This window comes from Choloepus didactylus, chromosome 9, assembly GCF_015220235.1.
Source record: "Choloepus didactylus isolate mChoDid1 chromosome 9, mChoDid1.pri, whole genome shotgun sequence".
In the NCBI taxonomy this organism is placed as follows: domain Eukaryota; kingdom Metazoa; phylum Chordata; class Mammalia; order Pilosa; family Megalonychidae; genus Choloepus; species Choloepus didactylus.
This window is the reverse complement of record NC_051315.1, coordinates 124,427,476-124,438,557: the sequence shown is the minus strand read 5'-3', so window position 1 is coordinate 124,438,557 and position 11,082 is coordinate 124,427,476. Positions and strand designations below refer to the sequence as shown.

The 11,082-nt window shown below is 57.8% G+C and overlaps 1 protein-coding gene across 7 annotated transcripts in view; it reads right to left on the bottom strand.

The window, feature by feature from the left end:
- Positions 1-6,587: 6,587 nt before the first annotated feature.
- Positions 6,588-11,082, bottom strand: part of ARMC9 (armadillo repeat containing 9) — a 172,145-nt gene continuing 167,650 nt past the window's right edge. For 4 of the 7 annotated variants that reach the window (XM_037849509.1, XM_037849510.1, XM_037849513.1 and 1 more), the window contains 2 exons: positions 8,894-9,066; positions 6,588-8,566 (listed from right to left, as the gene is read on the bottom strand). In XM_037849509.1, coding sequence (XP_037705437.1) covers positions 8,058-8,566; positions 8,894-9,066 — 682 coding nt within the window. In that variant the 3' untranslated portion in view covers positions 6,588-8,057. The remainder of the gene's footprint in view (positions 8,567-8,893; positions 9,067-11,082) is intronic. The other 3 variants (XR_005218790.1, XR_005218791.1, XM_037849511.1) reach the window with 3 other exon arrangements.

Below are 11,082 nucleotides of genomic sequence, written 5' to 3'. Positions count from 1 at the left end.
TGGAACCCATAACATTTTTTGAAATTGCCTGTATAACTACTTGTGAAATTGTACTTTGAAAGTTATAAGCTTTCTGAATATATATTTAACAACAAGGAAGAAACTGAAATTGTGGAACTGTGACCAATTACATTCTTTGAAATAACCTGTATAACCGCTTGTGAAATTGTACTTCGAAAGTTATTACCTTTCTGTATCTATATTTCACAATGAGGAAGCTACTGGAATTGTGGCACTGTGACCCATGACATCTTTGAAATTTGCTCTCTAACTACTTGTTAAATCATGCTTTGAAAGTTATCACTGTTAGGTATACATGTTAAATTTCACAATAAAAAATTTATTAAAAAGAAACAAAGCCTTGGCAGGAGCCTTGACCCCAAGAGCATGGCAATGGTGTGGTTCTCCACCAGCAGGACCAAGGGGCTGGCGGCTGGACGACCGACGTGGCCCTGCCAGCATCATTTCCATCCCACCTTGTGCCCACCCCACCGTCATTCCCAGCTCCCTGGCCCCATCGTCACCTCTCTGCCCCTCTCCTAGTCTTGCATTTGCACATGGCACAGGGGAACCCTCGTTGCTGTGAAATGAAAATGAAAGTGGGTTGGTCTTGAACTTCGTGGAAGAGATGTTTGTTGCTAAAGAATCAGAAGGGACCCAGCTAAACGACGGCTCCCCAAGGACAGAGCCCGAGGCTGAGGCCAGTGCCACAGGCAGCTCTGCCCAGGCGTCCTGATGGTCCTGGTGAAGGTGATGCGTGTGGGTGGGAGGGGGCTGGTGCAGAAAGAAAAAGGTGCAGACACTGGACTGGAGGTGGGTTTTGAAGGTGGCATGCTGAACTCAGGCAGCCGGCCCCAGGCTAAGCCACCAGGGTCATTGTTTTAGTTATAAATCTCTTGGTTGCTAGCAACTGACGCCAACTTGAAGAATGCCTTAAAAAAGAAATGGCTGGAATTTATCGGTGCAGAGAAGCAGAAGCGGGCAGTGCACGGCTGGAGGCAATTGCACCGAGACAGCTGCAACCTGGCCTTTTCCTGCTCATTCTCTCCTCGTGCCCCAGTGGCTTTCTCCAGAACTGGGGCACAGCCACCAGCCACTGTCATCTCAGCTAGGCCATCGAGAGGGACAGGGCTCTTGCCGCCCAGCTCCTGGCCACGCTCCCCAGGGCAGGCTCTGACTGGCCCAGCTTGGGTGGGCTGCAGGGTCATGGAGAGAACGGGAATTCCCATTGGGGTCACGAGGCAAGAGAGGGCAGGAGGCGGAGATGCCCCACACCTGCAGGGAAGAAAGCTCAGGCATAGCTGTGGCCAGGCAGCCGACAGCCCGGAGGCACCCTGACTTCCAACTGCTATGCAATCCCAAGCACAAACCAGAAGCCCCCACAGGTGGCGTCAGCAGAGCACCTGATGCTGTAAAGCCTGACTACCCGGTATGTGCAATGTCAGCGACATGCCGTGTCTGGGCAGCAGCCCCTCTGCCCCTGGGTTGTCCCTGGCCCTCCCTCACCAGCTGTGGTTCTGTGCCCGCCTTGGTGGATGATTCTCCTTGAAGTCGTCGTTGCAAATGGCCACTCCCTCCATTCCTCCCCCTCCTCGCAGCCACTAGAGCAACAAACACCCAGCGGCCTGGGCAGCAGTCTCCCCTTGATTGCCGAGGGGGTCTGGTCCTGCCGGGCTGTGCCTCCTTCCCGTGGTGGGGCTGGGGGTGGTCCCGGGCTCTCCCCTGCCCTTGGGTGGCTTGCAGATGACTGTGAGTCCCATGGTCAGGCCCCTCTTTCTTTCTCTTGCCTGTTTTTGCATTTTCCCACCTGACGGCCGACCCACGCCCCTTGGCCACTGTTGGGAGTCTCCACGACAAGACTTTCCTGCCCAGGCTACATCAGCATGCTCTACTCCAAGCCACGAGAGCTGGAAGGGCAAGGGCCCTGGGCCTCTGGGCAGCCCCCGGCTGGAGCCTCCCTGAGCTCTTGCCCACAGTGGGGCCCTGCACCCCACTCCACGCCTGAGCCGTGAGCCCACAGAGCCCGTGCCCAGCACCCCTGGCCTGTGCCCCTCTGCGTGGGCCAGCACACGCCTTGTCCGGCGCCTACCCGCGGGTCTGCTCTTCGGGCTCAGGCCGGCTGGAATCCCAGTGCAGCTCCAGCTGGGCTCCTGCTGCCAGTCCCTTAGTCCTTCCCTGGGCTCGACAATGGAGAAGCAGAGGCTGCGGCCTCCCCTGGCTCCAGTGGGCCTCTCTCGAGGCCCTGTACTCATGCTCCTCCCCTAACCACCCTGAAAGGCTTTGGGCCTAGGCCTGGGGACCCTATGCCACGTTCCTGCCTTTGGCTCAGGTGGTTTAGCCAGGCTTTATCTCCTGCCTTCTGCCACGAAACCCCAGGGCTCTGGCCCTGCCCCTCTGGAGCTCTGGGTCAGCGGGCACTTCTCCTTGGCTTCTCCTGGGAAGACGCTGCTGTCCGAGCTCAAGCCTGGCCTGGGCCTGGCTGAGGGCCCGCGAGTCCGAGGAAGGCACCCCACTTCTCTCTGTTTCACTTCAGGGCCCTCTGCCCCAGGCTGGCTTAAGAACCAGAGTCCACGCCGTGCAACGGGCATCGCTGGGACAGCTGGCAGAAGCACTGCAAGACCGGGGGCAAGAGAAAACCCTACCCCAAGAAGCGGAAGTATGAACTAGGTTCAGGTGTAAGGAGGCAGCAAGAAGTACCGTGCCCTGAGGCTGAATGTGGGGAACTTCTCCTGGGGTTCTGAGTGTTGCACTCGCAAAACAAGGATCATCGATGTTGTCTACAACGCATCCAATAACGAGCTGGTGAAGATCGTATCGTGCTCACTGACAGCACAATGTACCCGCAGTGGTACGAGTCCCACTATGCGCTGCCCCTGGGCCACAAGGGAGCCAAGCTGACTCCTGAGGAGGAAGAAATTTTAAACAAAAAACAATCAAAGAAAATTCAGAAGAAATATGATGGAAGGAAAAGGAATGCCAAGATCAGCAGTCTCCCCGAGGAGCAGTTCCAGCAGGGCAAGCTCCTTGCGTGCATTGCTTCGAGGCCAGGCCAGCGTGGCTGAGCGGATGGCTATGTGCTAGAAGGCAAGGAGCTGGAGTTTTATCAGAGGAAAATCAAGGCCCGGAAAGGCAAATAATTCCTCCCTCCCATCCTAGCCCATGTAATAAAGGTTTGTTCTATGTTAAAAAAAAAAAAAAAAAAAGAACCAGAGTCCAAAGTCCAGATGGTCTGGAATGATCTGTGTATCCAGTGCAGGCTCCTCAACCCCAGGAAGGGTTGGTCAGCCCCGATGACCAGCCCGCAGCCCTGTGCCCCTACGCAAGCAGGCAGATATGTATCTGCAAGGCGGGGAGATAGAGGGAGTGTGAACATGGAGGCGCCAAGCAGGAAGTTGTCCAAGGCGGGGAATCCTGAGTTATCTAGTAACCCAGAGGGAAAGGCTCCAGGCTAGTTCCTGTAAGGTGAAGGCCTGGAAGTGAAATGATGCTAGTGCCCTGGGGTGATGCCAGAGATCTGAGGACACGCGGGAAGAGAGGCAGGTGGAGACTTCCAGAGCAGCCACCTGCCTGCCCATCACACGTGCCGCACTTTGGGTCTGCTGATCCAGGGGGAACGGCACGTCCGGATCCTTCCCACTTGCCCCAGCACAGTCCCTGGTCCACCCAGCCCTCCGCCTCTTTGCCCATCTCCCGCCAGTGCTGTGCTGGTGAGGCCTGACAACCGGCTCTCGGGGACCCCTGCTTTTATCACCCCTGTCATCCTCCTCCCTGGAGACTCCTCTCACTCTCACCCCCAGTCCTGTCCCTAGTCCTTGTTGCCGCGGTCCCCTTCTCTGAGATCCCACCCACTCCAGGCTTCAAACGACACCTGATGCAGATGACCACCATGGGTCCCTCTGGGCCGACTTCCCCCCACTTTCACCCACCCTTCCTCCTGGGACCAAAGCTCTGGTCCTCATCGAGGTCCTCCTCAAAGGCTGGGGGTTCTCTGGAGAAGATGGACAGTAACTTGGGGGCCAGTGGGACTGTGCAGCCCCCCAGGAAACACTTGCTGAATTGAATTAAAATGGGGAGGTTACTCCACAGTGGAAAACCGATCCTGAGAGATTTAGTTCAGAGAAGTAGGCAAGTACTGAGCACCTTCCTTGGTAGATTGTTGCAGTGAAGCCCCCAGGGTGCTCAGCTTCCCTGTGTCCACATCCTTAGCAGGCCCCTTCCATCTGGGATTTGCTCTTGGCCATGCGACTTATTTTGGTCAATGGGACAGCAGTAAACATGCTGTGAGTAGGGCTTTGAAAGGCACTTGTGCACAGGGGCTTGAGCTCTCTTCCTGCAGCTGGAGCCCTGGGGCCACCACGTGAAGGAGCTCGGACTGGCTCATTGGAGGATGAGAGCCCCGTGGTGGACAGAGGGCTCCAGCCAACAGCCAAATGTCAGACCTGCAGGTGAGGCCTTAGCCTGCTCTGACCACAGACGCATGGCAGAGTTCAGCCCAGGCCAGTGACCGAACCACCGGGCTGAGCCCAGCCCCCATTCTGATCCGCCTAATTGTAAGCTAATAAATTATTGTTTTAAGCCACTAAATTTTGGGGAAGGTTTGTTTTGTGCAAAAGCTAACTGCTACACCCTTTAACACAGCCCACCACAGTGTCTGGGGAGACGGACTGGTCAGGCAGATAGGCCTGGGGACCCAGCCGCAGGCCGTGCCATCCTGGAGGACCCCACCATCCAGAGAAAAGACTAGAGAAAGGGGACTGGGACATTTGCCACAGGTGCAAAATTTAAGGGTGCCACCCAAAACTCAGTAATCAAGAGAAATAATATTTTAATGCAATATTAAAGAAAAAAAGAACTCAAATTGGCCAACTATGGCCTGTGGGCAAGCTGCCTATGTTTGTAAATAAAGTAGTATTTGAATTAGGGCTTGGGGATAGGGTCAGGCACGCAAGGTAGGGTCCTGCGAGAGCAGGGTCAGATCTTGTCTTTGTTAAAAAGCTTATCTTGTTTATCAAGGATTTTATTTTTTATTTTTTGCATTAATCTCTTTTGTTAATGTTTTCTTTTGATTTGGGCCAAATCCTTCCCAACCTACTGAGTGACAGCTGGTGTCTGACTGGATCTCAAACCTCCACCTGCCCATTTTATTCCCAAGGAAGGGGAATTTAAGCTGTCACCAGCCATTTATACCTCGCTGAGAATGAAGCAAATGGGATCAAGCTCTACTTGGGAGAGACTATGGGATGGAGGTAACCCCTGGGGAGCCCCGGGGAGCTTCTTGGGGAGGATCCACAATCTTCCCGAAGGCCTACTGTTTTCCCAGTGTTGTAAGGAGCCCTCCCTGTGCTTCCCTTGGTAGGTTTCCGATGATTAGATCGCCAGATGACCTTTGACGATGTTTTGGTTTATTATGTCCTTGTTTTTCCGCCCCTTAGATTGTGTTCGTATCCAGTTAAGCCAGCAGAAGGCTGGAATATGTATAACCTTTGGAATTTAAAAACTCTCTATTTCTGGCCTTTGGTCTTGGAATGCAGAGGTGTGAGGCTGCAAGGGGTCACTCCCAGAGGCGGGCCGCAGAGACCTGTGCAGTATCTATTTTCCGGAAGAAACACCCAGCCCACAGCTATTTATGATATCAGTGTATTCTGACCCAATTAGGATAGCACTCTTATCTCTAAAAAACGGTCTTTCTCCTGGAATGATCAGGAATTTAAAGGTCAGACTTTAGCTCATCCATAGGCTCACGGGTGAAGCAGCGGTTGCTGTCACACTAGGGGGACACGCGTGAAACCGTGTGGCTCTCCCACCCACCCCAGTGGGGTTTCTGAGACAGGGCTGCTCCCACGCCAAGGCAGGGGAAAGGCTGTGCCAGTCGGCGCCGTCTGAGGAATCTGCAGGGGAGTGGATATGTGAGGGGAAGGAGTGGGATCTTCCCACCACACTCCTCGGCTGGCCATCGGCATCCACCGCACAGCTTTTCAGACTGGCCACAGGGATCCATTCTCCGCTTTTCCAGTCCTTATAAAGAATACTACAGATGCCCCCAGCTCAGATGAGCATTTCTATTTTCTTTTTATACCTCCACAGGGCAAGTCAGAAGTGCGGAGAGGGCTGGGGGGTGACAGCTCCCAGGGGCCAGGGGCCATGTTTGCCACAGCCTTCCTCCCCTCTGCACCGGCAGAGCACGGAGACGGGGCGGCGCTGCCCCGATGGGGCCTGTTGGTGTGGCCTGCGGGCCGGTCGCCCCACGCTGCATGGCTGTCACCCTACCAGCCTGGCGCTGCTGCCAGGGACCCTGGAGAACACCCCGGGGTCCCAGCCCTCGCCGAGCTTCCTGCCATCTCTGGGGTAACCTGGCCTCTTGCCTGCTCAGACGTTCTTCTGTTTACCCCCTCTGCCTGCTCTTTGGAAAAGTCAGAAGGCCAGGAGACGTGCAGTGCTTATACTCTCTTTATGTCCAGGACAGCTCCACCAAAGGCCACGGCCAGGGCAGATCGAGTGTTGGACGATAATGAGATTTTATGTACTTTCCATTGCCACGTGCGTGCGTGCGTGCGCGCACACACACACACACGCACACACGGGCCATCTAAACAGCGATTTATTTTATTTCAATATTTGAATTTGGAGGGAGGATTAGACTGCAGGGATTAGACCCATAGCTTGGGTAACGTCCAGGATCCCCGTGCCTTGCTGGCTGACAGCGAATTTCCTCCCTCTTGTTCCATGACTTGGCCCCTTGTTCTGTGACTTGGTTCCCCTCCATGGCCCGCCAGCCGGGTGGGCCGACCCTCCGCGGAGCTGTCTGCGTTTATGGAGGGAGGGAGGCAGAGGGCGTTATGCTGGTCACGCTTTTGGGGCCTTTAAAAAACGTCCATGCAGAAACGCAGGTCTGCTCTGCAGAGGCAGATGCCTGTCATAAACCTTATCAGATTTTAAAAGAGGAAGGAAAGTCCAAATCCGCTGCCGGGGCACGTGGATGGAGAATGTGCTTCCTTTATTCCAAATCCACTTCTGTTTCCACAGTCGGTCAAAGGGAGTTGCCTGTCAGCAGGCTCCGAAGGGGCCGCGCGCTCCGGCTGCGGAAACAGCCCGGGGTTCCCCACGCCCGCTTCCCCCACGGGGAACTGGGCTCGCTGGTTTGGCCTCGCACTTTCCACCCGGCTGGGTGCCTGTGTTCACCGGGGCCGGAGGTCTCCAGAGGTGCCTTCCTCCGGGTGTGGGAAGGCTGCGAGGGGCGTCCCAGCCAAGGCCGAGAGCAGGCTCCCCCGGCCCCCGGCTACTGCCCGGCTGCCCCCAGCTGCCCGGAGAGCCGCCCCCTCGGCCCTGAGCGCCCCGTCACGCCGCCACCTGCAGCTGCGGGGAGCTGGCTGGGCCTCAGGCGAGGCCAGGGGTTCGCCCGGAGAAAGACGCCATCCTCACTTCCGGCAGGACTGGCCGCCTGGGGGAGAAAAGCGAGGGGAAGGCGCCAGCTCCCAGGCGGGCTCCGGACAAACCCCCTCTGTCCCCGACAATCCCGTCTTTCCACCTGCTCACGTGCACAGGGGATGAAGAGCGCCTTCCTGCCGGGTCGCCTGCCCTGTGACCGGGGCAGGGCTGCTCGGGGCCCTCTCCTTCCCCGCAGGAAGCGGGCGGTTTGGCGCGGGGCGCTCAGCGACTTCTGCTGGCAGTGGCTTGTGTGTCTGTCGCGTCCCTGGGACACATAAGCCCCCCGCCCTCCCAGCCAGGCCCCCGGCCAGGGCCACGCTGTGTCCTGGGCTGTGAGTGAGGCCAGCCCGCCTGACTGCTGTGAGCCGGGGCTCCCCCGACCCGGGCGGCCTGGTCTCAGGGCAGGGCCGCAGAGGCCCGGCTGCCCTCCAACGGGCCCAGCGACCCCCGAGCTCGCGGCGCTCGCTCCCCCTGGGCCGGGTGAGGAAGCACCTTGCCCTGCGCTGCGGGGTGTGTTTCCCACCACAGCTTCCCACACGGCCCAGTAACCACAGCGGCTCCCAGCTGGCCAGCGCCCCAGGGCCAGTCAGGAAGCGGGGCAGGGGCAGGAATGCGCACATCCTGAGGGTGCTTCACATTCTTTTGTTCTGTTTCTCTTTAGCAAAGCCCTTTAGGAAGGCCCGGCTCAGCTGGGGAGCATGTGTGTGTGGGGGAGACTGGCCGGGGCTGGGAGGGGGTGCAGAGAAGAAGGGAGAAGTGTTATCACGAGAGCACCAACAGGGCGGAAGGGAAGCCCCGAGGACAGAGATGGGCCTTGTGTCCTCGGGCCCACCCCAGCCCCGGAGCCCCTGGGTGCAGCCTGCAGGGAGGCTGCTGCTGTCTGCTGTTGGGTGGGGGAGGCCGCGGCAGCTGCGGGGCGGCAGGGACGCTGTCAGGGTTGGGGCCGGCGGCCTCCCCCAGGATGCAGGCACGGATTTCAGGGCCAACTGGGGGACGTGAGGACAGGTCAGGCAGACTGGCACCCCCACAAGAGGGGTCCATATCTCCGAGTGGCCCGGCCTGGAGGTCTCACTCAGCCAGTTTGCTTGTGAGCCACCGAGGCCACTGGCAACTTCATCAACTGGAACGATTAAGAACCCATCTGGAGAGCAAAGGAAGCCGTCGGCGAGGGCCACGACCATGGAGAAGGGGCACAGGCCTTTCCCAACCCGGGCGGACCACATGTGGACGCAAAGTGCCCTTCCCCCCGGGTTGGCACGGCCAGGCCAGGGCCCCTCAAAGCCTCACCCCGTGGGTCCCTCGAGACCACCTCACTCTGTGGGCCCCTCGAGGCTGACTCACCCTGCAGGCCCCTTGAGACCACCTCACCCCATGGGCCCCTTGAGTCTCACCCCACAGTCCTCTCCAGACCACCTCACCCCGTGGGCCCCTTGAGCCTCACCCTGCGGGCCCCTCGAGGCTGACTCACCCAGTGGGCCCCTGGAGGAGGATGCTGTGGGGCCCGGGCAGCTGGCCCGCTGGGGGCTGCATGGGGAGAACTGAGGGGCAGAAGCCGACGCCTTGGCCTTGGGCAGATTCAGATTCAGGATCTCTGGAGAGCGGGGAGTCCGGGGCTTGTTGGCGAAGGCCGATGTAAATTCCCTGGAACAAAATGTGCAAACTGGAGTCCCAGCTCACGCCCCTCGTGAGCACAAACAGACGCCAGGCAGGCACAGTCCTAGGCCCAGCACGGGGTGGAGTCGCAGGGGGCCAACGGGAGAACCCCTGCCTCAGTGGAGCTCACTTTCTAGGGGAGGAGGGAGACACTGCAATAGAGAAAGGAATGCTGAGAGGACAAAGAGGGAAGGGGGATCGGAAGGTTGAGAGACTTCTGAAGTTTTAATCAGAGCGGTCAGGGAAGGTGTGGGTGGCAGATTTATGGCCCCCAAAGGTGTCCACATCCTAATCCCCAGAACCTGTGAATACTTTAGGGTACATGGTGTTGAACAGTGTCCCTTCCCGAATTCCTGTCCACCCAGAACCTGTGAATGTGACTTTATTTGGAAACAGGGTCTTTGCAGATAGAATCAAGTTAACATGAGGTCACACTGCATCAGGGCCTGGAGCCCCATATGACAGGTGTACAGAGACACACCGGGAAGACAACACGGGACGACGGAGGCAGAGATGGGAGTGATGGGGCCACAAGCCAAGGGGGCCCAGGAAGGCGGGCCACCCCCAGAAGCTGGGAGAGCAAGGACAGACTCCCCTCGGGAGCCTTCAGAGGGAGCATGGCTAAGCCGATGTCCTGAGTTAGGACTTCTAGAACTACGAGGCAGCAGATTTCTATTGTTTTGAACCACCTGGTGTGTGGGAATTTTCTCACTGAGCTCCTAGGACACTACTAGGTATGGCAGATGAATCAAGGTTGCTATCAGGAGATATGGAGCGGGGCAGATTATCAGATTATCCGGGAGGGCGCTTAAACGTGGGAGGGGGGGCAGGGGAAGGGAGTCAGAGGGAGCTGTCGCCATGAAGGAGAGGCACAGAGAGGCCACGTTGCTGGCTATGAAGATGGAGGCTGGGGCCACGAGCCAAGGAATGCAGCCGTTCCTGGAAGCAAGGACACTGTTTCTCCCCCGGGGCCTCCAGAAGGAACTCAGGCCAACACCTTGATCATGTCAGACTTCTGACCGCCAGAATTGTAAGATGATAAATCTGTGTTGTTTTAATCCACTAAATTTGTGGTAATTTTTCCCAGCAGCAAGAGGAAACTAATTTTAGACAGTGTAACCAGGGAAGACTTCGCTGAGGTGATGTTTGACTCTCAAATGGTCCCACGATGTAGGTGTTACTAACCCCATTTTTCAGATGTAGAAACTGAGCGTCCAATGTTCACGAACTTTGCAGCGGTCATGCACATCGTGCGCAGGACCCAGTGGGATCTGAAGGCCAACGGTTTCCTGGACGCCTTCCGCCCCACCACGGAGCCGTGGGAGCCGCATCCGGAAGACGGCCCCTGCCTTCCCAGCAGCCCCAGCCACCCGTGGTGAGTGCTGGCGGGAGGGGAGCTGGCTCTGTTACCTCCCAGCTACACAGCTGGGTTTGGGAAGTGATTTTCTGCCCCCACCCAGCACTGAGCCCTCTTGCTGTCACCGAGCTGTGTGCACGCTGGATCCTTCCGCCCTGCTTCAACTTCTATGTGCCCAAGACTCAGTGTCCCAGTCTGTCAGCCAAGGATCAACACCCTTCCTCACAGCCAGCTCGGCTCCAGGCACACAGTAGACGCTCCATTAAAAGCAGCTCCAGTCTTCCCACCCCCAAGTGGGCGACTGAGTCTCAGCGAGAGTGCTGACCTTGAGGAGTGAGGGACACCAGAGGGGCGTGGAGATGCTGGTGGGCCGCAGGGCCTTCCCAGCGTGCAGTGGTGTGTGTGTGTGTGCGCACGGGTGTGTCGGAGGAAGCACCCGCCGCTGGAGGAATCACAGGGAGAGGCTGCGGGGCCAGGCTGCCGGGGACTGAGGGAAACTTCCAACTGAGCGTGAGGTGTGGCTGGCGGAGGCGCCCCGAGGGTGTGCCCACCGGAAGGGCCCAGACACTTGCGGCCTGGATGAAAGTCCGGTTCCCACCCTCTAACTGGGGACTGAACATGAGCAAGTTCACTAACATTTGGGAGCC